This window comes from Rattus rattus, chromosome 18, assembly GCF_011064425.1.
Source record: "Rattus rattus isolate New Zealand chromosome 18, Rrattus_CSIRO_v1, whole genome shotgun sequence".
Classification (NCBI taxonomy): Eukaryota; Metazoa; Chordata; class Mammalia; order Rodentia; family Muridae; genus Rattus; species Rattus rattus.
The window spans coordinates 28,522,722-28,541,765 of NC_046171.1; the positions used below are offsets into that span (position 1 = coordinate 28,522,722).

The window sequence follows — 19,044 nt, forward strand, 5'->3', positions numbered from 1 at the left end:
TTCTGGTCAACCAGTACAAAGCAAAGCGAAGGTCGTTGTTCAAGGGGAACAGTGTATGCGCATGTGCACGTGTGTGCTGGGAATTGAACCCAGGGCCTCTCACCAATGTTAAGCAAATGATCTACCACTGAGCTATACAGCCAAAACCAAGAAATAATATTTTTCATTTTTAATGTTTATATGTATAAATGTTTTTGCTTGAGTGAATGTCTGTGCACCAAATGCACGCTTTGTGCCCGCAGGGAACATATGGCTGTGAGTCGCCGTTTGGATTGTTGGACCTGAGTCCTCTAGAAGTTGGTACAGTTACCTGCCAAGTCATCTCTCCAACCTTAGGAAATGATTCTTGGGCTGCAGAGATGGCTCAGTGGTTAAGAGCACCGACTGCTCTTCCAGAGGTCCTGAGTTCAGTTCCCAGCAACCACATGGTGGCTCACAACCATCTGTAAAGAGATCTGATGCCCTCTTCTGGTGTGTCTGAAGACAGCTACAGTGTACTTATATATAATAAATAAATAAATCTTTAAAAAAAAAAAAGGAAACAATTCTTGAACAAGTGGACATATTGAGAGGAGAAAAAGAACTCCATGACCTGGAATCATACAAAACTGGACATAAAACACTGGATTAGAGATCTAAACAGTAAAGTCCCAGGTGAGGTGGCTTCTATAGTCCCAGCACACAGGAGGCTGAGAGAGAATCTCAAGTCTGTGTCCAGACTAAGCTCCAGAGCAAGGCGCGTCTTCCTGTCCTCCCACTTCCCACCCTCCGAGACGGCGTCTCGTTATGTAGCCCTGGCTGTCCTAGAACTCGTTATGGAGACCAGGCTGGTCTCGAACTCATGTAGAATGTAGATGAGTCTGTCTCAGTTGAAGCCAGCGTCTCTCTCCTCTACCTTATGCTCTCCGAGTTCCAGCTGTCTCTCTTATGAAGACCTGGCTGCTCTTGCACTCTGATGTATTTGAGGAGGGCCTTGAACTTCTAATCCTCTGGTGTCCACCATGTCGGGGATTACAGGCGTGTGCCAGCCACCACAGCTGGTTTATGCGGTGCTGGGATGGAGCCTAAGGCTGGGAAGCGCTCTACCAACCTCGCTACATGCCTGGCTTCTTGTTCTTGCTTTTCTGTTTTTTCTTTACGGGTAGCCCAGGCTGCCCTTTAACATTCTGTGTAGCCAAGGATGGTCTTGAACTCTTTTTTAAGAATATGTATTTTATGTATATGAGTACACTGTAGCTGTCTTCAGACACACCAGAAGAGGACATCGGATCTCATTACAGATGGTTGTGAGCCACCATGTGGTTGCTGGGAATTGAACTCAGGACCTCTGGAAGAGCGGTCAGTGTTCTTAACCACTGAGCCACCTCTCCAGCCTGGTCTTGACCTCGTGATCCTCCTGCCTCTACTTCTATCATGCTAGGATTACAGGGGTGCATTGCCCACGCCTAGCTGCTTATTATCCTGTCCCTGTTCCCCAGGGGCAGGGACAGCCATACTGAAGGTGGATCTTTCCTCTCTGGGACTATCCTCAGACATGCCCAGAAGTGACACCAGAGACTAACCACGACATAAATACCAGTAAACACGGCGACAAGGCTCAGAAACACCATCCTAAGCAAGGGAAGTCAACACAAAGGCTGTAGAGTGGACTCGCTAGTGACATTCTGAAAAAGGCAGAACTTTAAGGACGGGGCTGGGGTGGTGATGGCTGGTTGTGAAGGGTGACGAGAAAATATGGTTTGACAGACGGGTTCTGCACTTTAATTATAGCGGTAGTTACTCATCTTGTTTATTCAAAACTCAGAACCGGGGTCTGGCAGGGTGGCTCAGCGGTCACAGCACTAATTCTTGCTGAGGATCAGAGTAGGCACTCAGCTCCCACAATGGACGGCTTTACAACTCTTAGTAATTCTAGTCCCACTGCTGATATCCTCTCAGGCACCAGGCACACACACTGCACACATGCCTACACGAAGGCAAAAACACTCAAAAAATATCCTAAAAGGAAAACAACAGTGTAGCTCAGAACTGGGCTGATACAGTGTAGCTCAGTGGGTAGCTATGGTGCTAGCCATCAAGGCTTACTTCCCTCTCCAGGAAACCACTGGTGGACAGAGAGAGCCAACTCCCCCAAGATGGCCACCGACCTCCACACACGTGCTCGGCACATTCCTGCTCTCAGGCACACAAAATAAATGTAATTTTAAAAATTGAAAAGAAAACTGAGAACTGTAAATCCAAACGTGCAAGTAAATTATACTTCGCTAAATTTCTAAAAGAGAAGCCCAAATATTTCACATTAAAAACATGATTTATGGGGCTGGAGAGGTGGCTCAGTGGTTAAGAGCACTGACTGCTCTTCCAGAGGTCCTGAGTTCAATTCCCAGCAACCACATGGTGGCTCACAACCATCTGTAATGAGATCTGGTGCCCTCTTCTGGCCTGCAGGCATACATGCAGGCAGGATGCTACATACATAATAAAAAAAACCATAATTTATGAGATCAACAATAAAGTTTATTTGAATTCCAATGAAGTTTTTGCCTTTTGGTTTTTTTTTTTTTTTTCATTTTATTTTGGTTTCTCAAGACAGGGTTTCTCTGTGTAGCCCTGGCTGTCCTGGAACTCACTCTGTAGACCAGGCTGGCCTTGAAATTTACCTGCCCTTCCCCACCGAATGCTGGGATTAAAGGCATGGCTCCACCACTGCCCCAGTATATTTTGCTTTTTCTTTTTTTAAATACAGTCTATAAACCTGTGTAATGAGCTTGGTAAAAATGCCTTTTAGACATTAAATACAGCTCAGTCAAGAACCTCACTCCACCCCAGGCTGCACCTGATAACCAGAACCAGTGACGTCACTCAGGATAACCACAGTTCTAGAGGCCCAGGACGCCCACCGCACAGTACACAGAGAAAGAGCAAGGCTCTAACCTGCACATCTGGAGAGACACCATCTTGATCTGCCTGTGGCAGGAGAGTCTCCCCTAGGATCCTGACACTTGAATCAGAGACCTCTGTTAGAGGCCGGACCCGACCTTGAGCTAGGATACATCACCCGGTCAGCAGCCTTGAGATCGCTTAGGACCTTAGTTAGGAGCTTAGGGCGTGGACATCGTGTGATGACCCTCGGCAGAATAAGACAACTCCTTACACCCACCATGTGCATCGACCTTCTTGCAGTCTTTGGCATAGTCAGCAGGATCTCAGATGATCCTTAGAAAGGTGGAACCAGGCTGCAGAGATGGCTCAGAGGTGAAGAGCACCGACTGCTCTCCCAGAGGTCCTGAGTTCAAATCCCAGCAGCCACATGGTGGCTCACAACCATCTGTAATGGGATCCGATGCCCTCTTCTGGTGTGTCTGAAGACAGATACAGTGTACTCCTATATAATCTTTTTTTAAAAAAGGTGAAACTTGGCTGGAGGGATAGCAGTTTAGAGCACTGGCTGCTCTTCCAGAGGTACTGAACTTAATACCCACAACCACATGGCGGCTCATAACCATCTATGATGAGCTCTTGTGCCTCTTCTGGTGTGTCTGAAGACAGTGACAGTGTACTTACAATAAATCTTTATAAAATTTAAAACAAAAACTGGGTAATGGGAGCAGAGTTCACAGTTACACCAGGACTGCGTACCAAGAGAATGGTAAGAAGGGCAAACCTTAAATCCAAAAGCTGATAAACGCCTACTTTACCACCTACCTAAACTGGTAGGTACCTCAGAAAAAGAAATCAGATTCCTCTCTCATTTGGCAAACAAATTGACAAAATGCAGAAACTTAGGGATAGAGAAAATGTACGTAGAAGACAAGAACCATCCCGAGGGTAGAAGGGACGGAACATGTCACTTGGTTCAACAAAAGTTCCATAGGCTCAAGAAGGAACCTAAGGTTGATATTCTATTGTCCACCCCAGTGGTCACTGAGTCATTGCTAGAGAGGGCAGACCCCTCAGAGATCCCTGGGTGGTCATGCTAAACAATACAAGACATTTGCTCTGACAGAATGAGAATTAAACAGCTAGCTGGCCACTTGACAAAGATGGACAAACAACCCATTCAGACGGGACTTGGAGGTAGCTGATTAGGGTCCAGTCAGATGTCTCGATGACACAAGATCTACCAGTAACTGCCAATAAGGTTAAGGCTACTCATTACTTTAAGCAATCGTGATCACGTGACCACACAAGTAGAATCCAGACCATTTACAAGGACAGAGACGCAGCAAATAAGACAAGATTTTGCACAGAGAGGAGGTGAGGACACATCCTATGTAGTCTGCTTAGGGGAGGGGCGCTGACACAGCAAGGGGGCGGGGCTGACACAGCAGTGCTAACCTTAGAAAAAATGAAGAGTCAGAGGGATCCTAGAAAACCCCATGTATTTGAAGGTCTGGAACAAATTTTCAATAAGTTTCGCCAGCGGAGAAACTTAATTGGATTGGGTAACAGCTTCTTGCAGGCAGGCTTTCCCCACACTTGATCAATTCGAGGTAGAAGGACGGTTGAAAAACATGAGGGAAGGGGTTGGGGATTTAGCTCAGTGGTAGAGCACTTGCCTAGTAAGCGCAAGGCCCTGGGTTCAGTCCCCAGCTCCGAAAAAAAAAAAAAAAAAAAAAAAAAAAAAAGAACAAAACGTGAGGGAAGCAATTGAACCAGCTAGGGAGGTGGGTATAACTTAATTTACCATAACACCCCAACAGCACAGGCATGGTCCCTGCTCCCAGCACGAGGAAAATTCTACTTAAGGGCACCCCTCCACATTTGAGAATGACAATGTCCTCAACTCTAGCCAACTGCCAAACTGTTGGGGAAGCTATCAACTTCTTCAGGCAGAGAAGACAGTATCCCTTCAGTTCAATGTAGGGAATCAAACCAACATCACGGAAAATTCACCTAAAAGGTGGCCTTCTTCAGGCAAAGGTGGGACAAGACCGCTAAGACCCAACCCTCCATTCAGAAAATCAGAGATAGACAACCATTTGAAAGGTGAGTTCAGATGTCAGTAAGACAGCCCCAAGGAGGAGAATTCAGAAGCAGATTTCTAGGTAGAACAAAGAATGTATGGAATTGAAAACCCAGCATCAAGGAAGGACCCCGGTCCCTTCATACAGAACCCAGCCAAGATCAGGGGAGGAGGCTGATAGGGTCAGGGAGTGAGGTGACAATTTGCAACCTCTCCCCACTGCAACCAACCCCCCAAAAGTGTGTAATCATTAATCTAGAGAGCAGGAAAACCACTTAAAGCAGGCAGAAAGTATATCATTATTAGTCTGTAAGTTGTCTCTAAATATTCCCATATTTACACCTGCACCTAACTATGTGCTGCGGATGGATGCCATGCCCTAATTACTCCCTCAGTGACAGTACAGTAAAAAACTTACATATCATCCAAGTGCAAATCCTCCCATAGAACTCCCCAAAACTAAGGGATCACTTACTAAGCAATACCCTATCGAGGGCTGTGATAAAACCATGACAATGCAAATTATCGAAGGAAGATATTACTGAACCCACACAATCCTTCAATAGTCTTGTATGACAGTAAAGAGTCCATGGAGATCCACAGTAGCCTATAGGAACATTAATCAGCTTTCTCCACAAATGTCATGAGATGAAGAAGATATATTCCTAGGATTAAGAATTATAACCCCCAGGGTTGGGGATTTAGCTCAGTGGTGGAGCGCTTGCCTAGGAAGCGCAAGGCCCTGGGTTCGGTCCCCAGCTCCAAAAAAAGAACCAAAAAAAAAAAAAAAAAAGAAAAATTATAACCCCAAATTCTTTGGCACTGTAGACTATCAGACATCGTCTTTAGCACACCATGGACAATCGGTCTGGCAGAAGACTCAGATGTGACATATGAAGGACCCAAGGTCCTATATGGCATCCTGCACAAGATTTTAAATGTCCCCCACCCCAGGGACAAAGTCAGATGCAACGCCTAATTGGTATGCTTGCATGCCGGAGGAATCACGTGCCGTATTTACAGATTATGAAACCCCTCTATAAGGTTCCCGGGATGGGGCTGATTTCCAATAGTGACAAGAACAAAGAGAAGCTTTTGAGACAGCCTGTGAGGTCACCTCTGAGCATGTGACCCTGACCAGTATTGAACCAGATGATACCTTAATTAGGGATATCATATTTATTGGTGGATATGGCAGCTGGGGACTCTTCATACAGCAAAAGGACCACAAACATTTGTGGAGAATAAATATTGTCATTTTGAGGAACAAATCTGGACATTTTATGAGACATGCAGAACACTACCTCAGGGCCAACCACCCTGTGGTTCTAAGGACACTACTTCCAGCGATGAATTGGATCCGCTCGAAGGCGGAGCCCCTCACAGGCTTAGCCGCAGAAGGAAAGGTATTACTGTGGAAATAGTACCTACCTGAATTCCTTCCCAAACTGAGGAAATAGTTCAGTTGCCTATAATCCCTACCCCTAAATCCCTCCCCCTCCCCCAGCAGAGGCATCTAGTGGACTGTGGGGACCAAGCGGATGGTACATTTGGCTAATTAATGCACAGTTTACTGATGACCCATTAGTCACTGATGGAACCAAAACTAGATGGAAAGTTCCAGCCTATAGTCCGGGGGATGGAATGGCTGTCACCGAGGAAGGAACCACCAAATAAGCATGACAGCTAAGGAGGAAAAAGATATTGACTACTCACAGGGGTCTATGTGTCTGCACCCTTATAGATGCTTGGATTAGCTAGCAAAAGCCAGAGACCAGAATGGCTGGCCACAATATACACGCTCTGACACTGGAGAGCCAGGTGGGGCTACCCAATAATTACTGAGTCAAATGAAGTATTATAGTTTACAGGATCTAAAGTCCAGAGGTGGTCCCAGGCTAGAACCCAACTGTAGCTGGTATGGTGGTTTGAATATGCTTAGCCCACAGGGAGTGGTAGTATTAAGTGTGGCCTTGTCAGAGGAAGTGTGTCACTGTGAGGGTGGGCTTTAAAGGTCTCCTCCTATGCTCAGGCTCCACCCATTGTGGAAGAGAGGTACCTCCTAGCTGCCTGAGGATTCTATGCTCTCCTGGTTGCCTTTGAATCAAGATGTAGAAGTCTCAGCTCTGGGGTTGGGGATTTAGCTCAGTGGTAGAGCACTTGCCTAGCAAGCGCAAGGCCCTGGGTTTGGTCCCCAGCTCCGAAAAAGAAAAAAAAAAAAGTCTCAGCTCCTTCTCCAGCACCATGTCTGCCTGGATGCTGCCACGCTTCCTGCTATGATGATAGTGGACTAAATCTCTGAGACTGTAAGCCAGCCCCAATTAAATGTTTGCCTTTATAAGAGTTGCCTTGGCTATGGTGTCTGCTCACAGCAGTAAAACTCTAAGACACTGGTAAACTGGAAGATGGAATGCATTGTTTAAAATTAAGCTCTTACAACTCAAAGATAAGCCTCTCGAAAAGGGTTATTGAAATCGCATGCTATGAGTTTAACACCAGGCCAATAACTGAATAGAGCTTCTCCCTTAGAAGAAGCTATTAAGTCAGACTTAGAGCTAGATCAACCACGAGACATTTCCAGACCCTGCAGAAGAAGTTCCTCTAAATGTGTTTACAGGAACAATAATACTCAGGACTTAAGGGAGAAAGAAGTCACGGCACCCGGAATACAATCTGGACCACAGACAAGAAGGAAAATCTAAACCTTAGGAAAATCAGATGATTTACAGGAAGCATAATGTGTCTAGGACCTAGCCCCATATATTGGATTTCCACTTTCATAAATTTAGCAATAATAGTCCTAGGATTAATTTACTCAGTACTGGTGCTAACCAGGCAAGCAGAGAGGAAAATAGCCCATGACAAGGCAGAACCTTAACAATTACACCCTATGCCTCATAGAAATTTCAACAAGCCAATAAAAAGGACTACAAGATGGAACCATACCACGGTATCCATCTGCTGGGCCAAGGTCCCCAGAGCATTGTTCCTGGGACTCCTCCTGTTGAATTCTCTAAGCTTAACATGGCCCAGCGAGTCAAGCTCGAGCTCTTTGATAGCACCATTGTTTGATTCACCATCACCAACACCACCGAGCTTGTCACAATCAGAGACACCACCTTCATCAACAACTGTATCCATAGCAGCAGAGCATCATCACCTTCATCATAACTGTATCCATAGCAACAGAGCATCACTACCTTCATCATAACTGTATCCATAGCAACAGAGCATCACCACCTTCATCATAACTGTATCCACAACAGCAAAGCATCACCACCTTCATCATAACTGTATCCATAGCAACAGAGTATCACCACCTTCATCATAACTGTATCCATAGCAACAGAGCATCACCACCTTCATCATAACTGTATCCATAGCAACAGTACCAACAAATGAAACAACCACTGCACCAATAGCTACAACAACAAATAAACCAAGGATAAAGTATGATATTGGCGACTTACCCTACAACACCTTGAATGGATTCCTACCAGAATCCTGGGACCACGAACACTTCATCCTAAGCCTCACATGTGCTAGGAACACAGTCTATGTTCAGCAAGCTCTCTGTGAAGTTATTGGGAATATTGTTTGGTGCAGCTGTTGGGACAATGGAGAGAGGTTGATGCCTATTTTGCACCAATTTTGAGAGCTTTGGTCACCAATGACCAAGCAGAAACTGAAAACACCAATTTTAAGGAAAGAAACCCTCAGAAATGCCATTTAACACAGATTTGGAGAAATATAGCAGCGTCTGCCATCAACTTCCACTGGAGAGAAGTATCACCTAAATTATTCTTCCGCCTTACAACGAAGATGTGAGATGCTAGCCCTGGAAGACTCTATGGCTGAGTGTGAGAGAGCAGCAAACACAGGCTGTTCTCGGCATTCTGTGCCCCATTCATGTAGCAGACGAACCATCTGCCATATCAGATTATGTGTGGCTACCTGTGCAATGAAGCTCCTGGGATCGCAGATGACAATGTATCCGATTACCCGGGTCCGGACCAGGATGAGGAGCCAGGTTACCTGACTTTGGCGACATCGACCACAACCACAACCACAACCACCCCATGTGAAGCCATGATCCAGACACTGATGGGAGAACAACACCATGCAAGCATTTTCTCTCTTGGAATAAGAGAAATATCACCACCATACGGAATCAAACACCTAAATTCATCTTTTTGGACTATACCCACAACTGAACAGGCCAAATGTAACCGTTGTGTAGAGCCGAATTTCCCAAGCTACCCTACTAGGGTAACACGGACATATGAAATAACCACCTGATATGGAAAGCAGAATATGACTCATTTCCACTTACCAGTGACTGGCTGGACTCTGCAGCCCTGGGGACACAACGTTACAGATTTTCGTTGATCTTGACTGACCGGCTGCCACACACCTTCACATCTTAGGATACAGAAGCCCCCCACCTGAGGAGAGCCCATGCAGACACACGTGGCATTCCACAGATCTCAGATTATACCAAAGCACGGGCAGCCATATTTTATACAAACACGACCATATATATAGATATATATAGATGTAGATATAGATGTAGATGTAGATAGATATAGATATAGTTATAGATATAGATATAGATATAGATAGAGATATAGTTATAGATATAGTTATGGATATGGATAGAGATAAAGATAGATATAGATATAGATATAGATGATATAGATAGATAGAGAGATAGAGAGATAGAGATAGAGATAGATAGATATAGTTATAGATATAGATATAGTTATGGATATGGATATGGATATAGATATAGTTATGGATATGGATATGAATATAGATATAGATATAGTTATGGATATGGATATGGATAGAGATAGAGATAGATATAGATATGGATATGGATAGAGATAGAGATAGATATAGTTATGGATATGGATAGAGATAGAGATAGATATAGTTATGGATATGGATATGGATAGAGATAGAGATAGAGATAGTTATGGATATGGATATAGTTATAGATATAGTTATAGATATAGATATAGATATAGATATGACCATTGCAATTCTTGTTGCACGAGGCCTCAACCGCCATAACACAATCAACACAATCACCAATCCACACGGGACTCACAAGAGCAAAGCAATTCACATTGCCTGGCATCCATGTCCATCAATGGCTCCAATTTCACCACGATGCAATTTCACCCCATGTACTTCACCAGCACGTGAGGTTTAACATCACCAACAAGCCAAGTCCAAATGGTGGAAGAGACAAGGGCCACCCTAACTGACCTACCAGCCTCTGTCATACCCCACTCTCAGAAGATTTACAACTTGACAACTACATTGTCTTTAAGGAAAATTATGAAACCAAATGGACAATGGACTCTACTCTAATTATCTTATTTAATTATATTTATTATGTATATAGTGTTCTGTACTGCATGTATGCCTGCAGGCCAGAAGAGGGCACCAGATTTCACTAGAGGTGGTTGTGAGTCACCATGTGGTTGCTGGGAATTGAACTCTAGAGCTCTGGAAGAGTAGCCAGTGCTCTTAACCTCTGAGCCATCTCTCCTCCTGGAGCCCATCGTCATCAAAACAACAACAACAACAGCAGCAGCAGCAGCAAGAACAACGGCATCTGCTTGCCTAATGAGGGGGAATCTTTGGAGCTGTGATAACATGCATACATCCACAACAGTGAAAAGACAGACTTCCCAATTCCTCTGAATAGAGACGCCAGGAACATCACACATTTGTTTCTTCCCAGAACATGGGACATTGTTTCCTATCTCTTGACATTCCAGCCTGGACTTACACCAGCTACCAAACTGATTCCATCAGCCCCAGAATGGGCATGATACCATTTGCAACCAGAGGCAGTCCTAGATCCTATGACTCCTTCGTGCCACGGTACCACAGAAACAAAGCCGACCACAGAAACCTCTATTGCTGGGAAGCTGCATGTGTGGATCTCTCCACTACAACAGCTCATGGGATGGGTCATTGGAGACTACTCCATCCATCCCATGCGGGAACCCTGCACGAGGGACTCCAGTTGGATGGGGCATATGTCTGCCCCATATCGTGGAAATCCTGTGGCATCACAGGAGGCAGCCTGCCACCATGCATCACTGACAGAAGAGGATAGGACAAGGGACATCAAATTCTTCACAGTCCACTACAAAGCAGCATTTGTCAACCCCTCTACCTCTCTGCCACTGGTTACCACAGCATCCATGATGGTGCCTGACCTTACTACCTGCAAGCCTTACAATTACGCTGAGGATCCGACAGCCTAACTCACCTTCAACCTCCGATCACGGCTCCCACCTCAAGAGCTCTGCCTGAGCCTGAATTTAGGAGAACAGCAGTCTTCTCTAATGTCTCAGGAAATAGATTTGCTGCAAGAAAACCTTTGTAACTGATGGTTGCGGGAGCTATGCTGGGCTGCTTACTTGGAGCTGGCATAGCCTCTTCTGTTCCTCGGGACATCAGTGCAGATCTAGCAGACATCAGAAATCTTCCTGAACAACAAACTGGTTATTAGACACCTTGTCTGATGGACTAGCTACTACCCACAAACTGATTACAGGCCTTCGTTTGGGACTAAAGTTATTAGGGCAATCACTGGGAGACACTAACACGCAGCTGAGAATTTGAAGAGACTAGTCATAGCCAGCCAGACCTCAGAATTATCTGCTACAACTTAGTTAGAGAAAAAGACAAAGAGGAGAATGTGTCCAACCAAGACTCGCTGTTCAAAGAAGAGCGACGAGCCTGCCTCGGCTCTTTCTACCAGATTTGGAACGGAAACAGCGGTCTACAGGCCTCTACTGGACCCAAGGCAAACCTCTTGGTGTGCGTGGATTCTGCAAAATACATTTATTCTTAGTTTATACAGACAATGCAGTACACACACACACACACATCCCTGTTGCCACCTAAGGTGCATTGGTTACACTCCCTGATTCTTTCCTGTGGACTAGTTGGTCTACTACCCAAAGGAACACGCCACCTCACATGTGGTCAACACCCTTATGGCACCCACCCTCTGAGGTCCAAAGAGCAGAACTGACCCCGTGAGCCTTTGTATATCAAACCCACAGACCCTGGCAATGGAGTCTTTCCTGAATGCTGCTCCATGAAGGATTTCGACCCACAGTTGAATCTATGACATCACCACGGTCTCTGCTTTTTGTTCTCCACTTTTTATTCTGCAGACCCTGGCTGTGTGGCTATACACAATGCGACCAGAGTGACAGCTCATTTCTCAGGATGGGTAAACATGTCCGAGATCTCCACATTGAACAGAGACGCAGTTTTGACGCAGGTATATTAATTAGATCCATCATTTGGTTTTTCATAACATTAGCATATGCAAAACTGAGAAACAACATTGGAAGCTAACAGCGAAGGTTACTGGACTCTTGGTCACTCTTTTCATTAATAAAAGAAGAAGCTCCTCACCAGATGATGCTCTACTGGGACTGGCTTGGCTCTGAAGCCTACAGCTGTGACCTGGCTATGCCCTCTCTACTCTTACAGTTTTGCTCAAGAGGGATTGCGTTACCTTTTAATGTGTCTTTTAATTTGGTGCACACCAAACCTGGTGAAAATAAAAACTTGGGAAAATATTTATATACCATAGCAATCATGTGATCTGTAATCTACATGGTTTTGACCACTTTGCTTAATAATTGTATATCTAAAAAAATAATAATTGGGCTGGAGAGATGGCTCAGTGGTTAAGAGCACTGACTGCTCTTCCTAGAGGTCCTGAGTTCAAATCCCACAACCACATGGTGGCTCACAACCATCTGTAATGGGAGCTGTGTTCGGAGCTCCTGGGACACCTTCATTCACTCACACTTGCCTTCATGTGTGGGAACAGGCTGACTTGGACTCTTCTGAAGCACGTAAGTTAAAACACCAGAACCCAGGAGTCCTCTACTCCTACAATCACAGCTGATCAGGAGGCTGAGGCAGGAGGATTACAAACTCAAGGCCTGCCTAGGCAGCTGAGCCGACCACTGAGACGGCTCCTTGGTGAATGTGCTGGCAGCTCGGCCTGAAGACCTGACTTCAGTCCCCAGGACCTACAGGATGAGGAGACGGAATAGACTCCTTCCAGTTATCCTCCGGCCTCCACGTGCTCACCAGAGCACGCACGCACCACCCACACCCACACTCACATCCTTTACAGCTGGGGAATTTATTCCGAAGTATGTGTGCTGTATACAGACATGCAGGTGTATACAGACGTGCGTGTATGTGTATGGGAGTGTCAGGGTCAGTAGTCAACACTGGGTGACTTCCTCAATCTCCATTCAGTCAGTCTTTGTTGTTGTTGTTTTGGGGTTTTTTTTTGTGGGTTTTTGTTTGTTTGTTTGTTTGTTTGTTTTTTGGAGACAGGGTTTCTCTGTGTAGCCTGGCTGTTCTGGAACTCACTCTGTAGACCAGGCTGGCCTTGAACTCAGAGATCCACCTGCCGCTGCCTCCTGTCTGCTGGGATTTAAGGTGTGCACCACCCCACCTGGCCCAGGTTATTTATTTATTGACACAGGGTCTCTCGCTTCTGGCTGACCAACAAACTCGAGGGACCTGCCTCCCTCCGCCTACCCTCAGCGTTGGGATCACAGGCCCACCCCAACACACCTGGCTTCTCAATGGGGATGACAGGGATCCACACTCGGGTCCCTGTGTTTGTGCAACAAGTACTTTACTCACTGAGCCATGTCCCCAGCTTCAGGACGGTTGTATTTAAAAATAGCCATGGGGTGCTGTCACATGCCTTTGGTCCCAGAATTTAGGAGGCAAAGCAGGAGGATCTATGTCAGCCCGCCGGGTCTACTTAGCAAGTTCCTGGACAGCCAGGACTACATAGAGATCCTGTCTCAAAAAATACATATATGCATGCATGCATGCATACATACATACATGCATGCATATATATACACACATACACACATACATGCATGGGTTGGAGTTGGATTCTCAGCATAGTTTACAATCATCCTAACTCAGTTCAGGGGACCTGTTGCTGTCTTTTGACATCCATGGACACCATCAATACACATGGTACACATAGATACATATGGGGCGAGGAACCCATGAATTAATAGGAAAAAAAAAAAAAAAAAGAATAGCCATTCAGGACATCTTCACTCAATGTGAGAAGATGCTGGGGGCCGAGATGGTTCTGTCAAATGCTTGTGAGGGCGGATTCCTGGAACCTGGCAGCACTGGGTGTGGGGAGAGGATCCTGGGGTTCACTGGTAGCCAGGTTAGCAGTTGGTAAGCTCCGGGTTCAATGAGAGGTCACAGAGAGGGGAGGGAGGAGAGAGTGCAAAGCTCCCAAGCCCTGCTTAGGGTGAGAGCAAATCCAGATGAGCGCCACCCCACCATTTGCCAGCCTTTCCTACCTGTCGCCTTTTGTTTGGAGCTGCGGGAACAAAAGGCCATGCCCCTGCCCCCCACCGCATACACACGTGGAGGCTCAGCTAGGAAAGCAGACCAGCTGTCTCCAGTTGCTACTAAAAACAAACAACCTCGGCCCCCAACAAAGCACTTGAGGCCCCGGGCACTGAAGGAGCGGCCACCTGCTGTCCTCTGGCTGAAGTTTCAGCGCCCCTTTCTCAGGAAAATACTCTGCCGCCTCCCCCTGACCTTCCCTCCAGTGAGAAAAATGATCTCCAAGCAAAGAGGGGAAGAAACAGCACAGGCCTCTGAAGAAACACAGCCTCTGCACCCCCTCCCCCCAATTCAGCAGTGTCCCGGGACCCAAGGCTCACAGTGCTGTCTTCTCGTTTGTCTTGTTTGCCCATTTAATTATCACTGTGTTGGGGTGCCGAAGGGCATGTGCGGAGGTCAGAGGCACACTCCCCAATCCTGTTCTCCTCCTCCACCTTTACATGGGTTTCAGGGATTAAACTCAAGTCCCCAGGTTTACCTAGCAAATGTCATGTCCCGCAGAGCAATCTCAGTGGCACTTGGTTTTTGAGACAAAGTCCTACACAGCCCAGGCTGGCTATGAATTGTCACTAGGTAGCTGAGGACAACTGTCACCATACCAGTTCTTTCCCTCAGGGCTTGAGAGACCCTGAAAGCTCCAGTAGCCTAAAAGGGGCCCTGGGAGCACAGCCGGGTTGATGAAGATGGCCTTCCACACTTCGTGTGTGCACATGACTTTTATGTAAGAATTACAAGCCTTCCCAAAGAACCAAGTCAACAGCAGAGACCAAACCGGCCTCCGCATTCCTTTTTACTCTAAGAAGAGAGCCGAGACCTGTGCCCCACGGCAGCTCTTCCTTTGGGTCCCCAGGAGCCTGTTTTGGCCTCTGGAAGCCCATTGCTGCCAGAGGCGGAAGAACAGACTGAGACCAGCTCTTTTGACAGAAAGCGCCTTCTCCCACCAGCACTGCCTTCTGAGGTCTAAGGCAGCGCAGGGGCTGACGACTGTGGACTATTCTGTTCCTGTGACTCTGACATCATCAAGCTAGATGGTAATTACCATCCTAATCAAAACAAAAGCACCCCTAACCACCCATGGGCATCTGCCCCTAGCTCACACAGCTCTTCCCCAGGCTGACTGTGGCTGACTGGCATGAAGCTCCATAAAGAAGGCATAAGAGGCAGATGAAGGAAGACCTGTTCAAGGCAGCCTGGGCTACACAGCCGACCCGAGGCCAGCCTGCGCTGCATCAGACCCATCTCAAATAAATAAATAAATAAGTAAGTAAGTAAATAAATAAATATCTCGATGATTGAGGGCACCAGCTACTCTTAGGAGGCTTTAGTCCTCGTACCAATATGGTGGCTCACTACCAGCTCCAGTTCCGGGGCATCTGACCCCTCTTCTGGCCTCCGTGAGTATCTGCATGCACAAGGACGCATATGCATACCCTCAGGGTCACACGCGCACACACAAAGTAATACACCTTTAAAATAAAAACAAAACCCACTAAGGAAACATCTCCATTCCAGAGGAATCCTGCCTAAGCGCAGAAGGAAGATGTCGCACAGAGACAAAATGAAGAACGCGATCAGATAGGGCTGGCCTATCCAGTTCTTCCTGGCCATCCGTCCTTCATCAAAGATAGGAACAGGGGTGGGGATTTGGCTCAGCGGTAGAGCGTTTGCCTAGCAAGCGCAAGGCCCTGGGTTCAGTCCCCAGCTCCGGGAAAAAAAAAAAAAAAGATAGGAACAGAAGCAGGCCACTCCTCCGGAGTCTTTGGGTCATTTCCGAAGGTGCCCACATCACGGTAAAGAGAGCCAGTGAGACAGCTCAGTGGATACAGGTGCCACCCCCAAGCTTGGCAACCCGTTCAGTCCCCCGGACCCACCCGGAGAAAGGAGACACGGGACCCCCTCCAAGCTGTCCCCTGGATTCTCATACACATGTCGTAGGACATGTGTGCCCCTCCCCCACCAAGTAAACATAGATTTCTTTTCTTTAAATAAAACCTTTAGGTTATGTTTCAAAATTTAAAATAAACCCGTTACACTTTTCTCTTGTTAATAAAACCCAAGTTCAATCCCTGAGCTCTGCATGGTGGCAGAAGGGAACTAATTCCCAAAAGTTGTCAGTTAACCTCCACATATGTACCAAGCATACAAACATAAATAAAGGGAAAACTTGGGGCCAGCCTTTTTGTGTCAGCGGGCGCTGCTCAGGTGTAGCGTAATTAAATGGACTGAAAGCCAGTTAACCTTTCTACAGCCAGCATTCCCCACAGCCTCCCGGGTCCCAGCCGCCTGCCTCAGACGCTGCATGAAGCCTCTCTAATTTCATCCCCGCCCCCATCTAGACCCCTCCCAACACACATACTGCACCCAATCCCCTCTCTGCGGCACTCGGTGCACTCACCCTTTGGAAGGAGGCAGGGGACAGAAGAAAGTAACCACTAATCCAAACCAGAGAAGCCCGGGACACACCGAAAGCCTTTCCCAAAAACCCAGCCTGTCTGCAGAAGACACTGACTTTCTGTGCTTGGCACCCTGTTCCAGAACCAGAAAACATTCTCTTGCCATTCCTACATGGAAAAGGAGAGGAGGTCCTGTCTGTGTAGTTTTGCAGCCTTCTCTCTTCTTAAGCAAAGAAATGTGGGGCTGGGCTAGGGGTCGGATGGCATGAAGGTTAGAAGCGCTCCCAGGTTCTGGCCAGAGGAGGTCACCATTCCTGGACAACACCACGCACAGCATCAGGTGTCTCCAGTCGCCCTGTCCCCTTACCCCGGGATGGAAGGAGGAGGGGGAGGAAAGGGGGAGGAAGAGGAGGAGGAGGAAGAGAAGGAGGGCCACTAGTGACTAAGATGGAGAGGTTTCTTGGTAGGAGTCACAACTCAGGGCTTGAAAACAACTGGCTACTTGTCACCACCATACCATCAAATGGCCCCACAGCCCCCACAGACAGAATGAGGGCAGACCGGGCTGTCACTGGGAGTTGACACAGTTGCCAGAGGTTAGTGGGCTGTGTCAGTGACCACCCACCGGGGCAGCGATTCGGTTTCTCAACCGAGAAACAAATGGGTTGGTCGGAAAACACTGGGGAGGTGGAAGTTTATTTGGCGAATGATGTAGCCTGTCCACAGCACCATCCGTTTCTTTTCCCCACAGTTAAGGATGACCCCCAAACTTCTGAAAGTTGAGTGGCTTAAGACCACGACACCATCATCGCCACCCAAGACAAGCAGGACGTGAACACCAGGTACAGGAAAGGGAAGGGGAGAGGGAAGAGGGGAGAGGGGAAGGGGAAAGAAGAGAGGAGAGAGGTTGAAGGAAAGAAAAAAGAAAGGGGAAGGAAAAAGGAGAGGAAAGGAAAGGAAAAGAAGAAAAAGTGAAAGGAAGCTAAGAAGGAAGGAAAAAGGAGAGGAAAGGGAAGGGAAAGAAAGGAGAAAGGAAAGGAAAGAAGGGAAAGAGAAAGGAAGGAAGGAAGGAAGGAAGGAAGGAAGGAAGGAAGGAAGGAAGGAAGGAAGGAGCAATAGGATCCCTTCTCCGCCGAGCCTCACTTTTCCTAAAGTGTCCCCTCCCTAATACCAGGAACCCGCGCTCCCGGGACCTGTCGCTGTGACCCGCGCCACTTGCGGCATCCACCCCGCACTCACCCACCGCGGTGATGCGGAAACCTCGGGGCGGCCTCAGGGCTCGGCGACGCCACGCATCCCGCAGCACCTGCACGCAGGGCTGGGGCGCGCGCACCAGCAGCACCCCGCGCCGCAGCCAGCCCAGAAAGGCCAGCCGCGAGGCGGCGCGCGCCAGCCGTGCGTTCCAGAAGCAGCGCGCGTTGGCGCGGCGGAAGGCGCGGAAGAGCGCACGGCCGCCGGGCTCCCCCGCCGCCTGCCCGGCCTCCCGCGGGCTCAGCACCAGCGCCAGCGAGCCGGGCGCCAGCTGCACCGGCCCTGCCATACCGCCCGCCCGCGGGACTCGCGCTCAGTGTGCCCAACTCTGCTGTCCCGGGAGCCCGCTGCAGGGGGCGGGGCCAGGGCGGGGCTTCCCAGGGCGTCGCTGTCACTCCGGGTTACCCCAACAACCAGAAAGGCCGGTGGCATCGCCCAAGGTCAAGACCCGGAGGACCGAGATCGCTCGTGGGAGGTGACCCAGGTTTGAACCTCTGCTCGGTTCCTGACATATCAGGCCAGTTCTCTGGCGACCTGGCCAGACTCCTCTTCTTGCAGCAGAGGACTCGGAGGACCTTCTCAGCCTTGGTTTTCTGAAGTTCTAGGGTCCCTCCCCTAGTGTATCCCATTCTTTTGAGAATTTTGAGGAAAGCAGGGTTAGCGAGCGAGAGGCGGTAGCTAAATCTTGGGACCCCACCCTGATAAGGATCTGGGTTCTGACTCTGCACTGGATCACGCCCCAGGAGCCCCAAAGGAAAGACTGAGATCTGCCCCTGCAGACTGTGGCCGGCGGCGGCGGTGTCTCAGAGCGATAAGAACAAACACGCTGGGCCTAAACAAACTTAAACAGGAATTAAGTCCCTGGGTCTCTGAGGATAAAGATCTATTGAAATAGGCAACATTGGAAAAGGACAGGATAGGCGTTGGATTTTCTATGAACTCGGTACTATGAAGAGGAACTTTGGCTAGAATGAG

General features: G+C 47.8%; 1 protein-coding gene across 1 annotated transcript in view; it reads right to left on the minus strand.

Moving 5' to 3' along the window:
• Stox1 (storkhead box 1) overlaps positions 1-18,358 on the minus strand; it is a 61,283-nt gene extending 42,925 nt beyond the window's left edge. The window contains 1 exon segment of the mRNA XM_032888830.1: positions 18,058-18,358. Coding sequence (XP_032744721.1) covers positions 18,058-18,358 — 301 coding nt within the window.
• Positions 18,359-19,044: the final 686 nt, after the last annotated feature.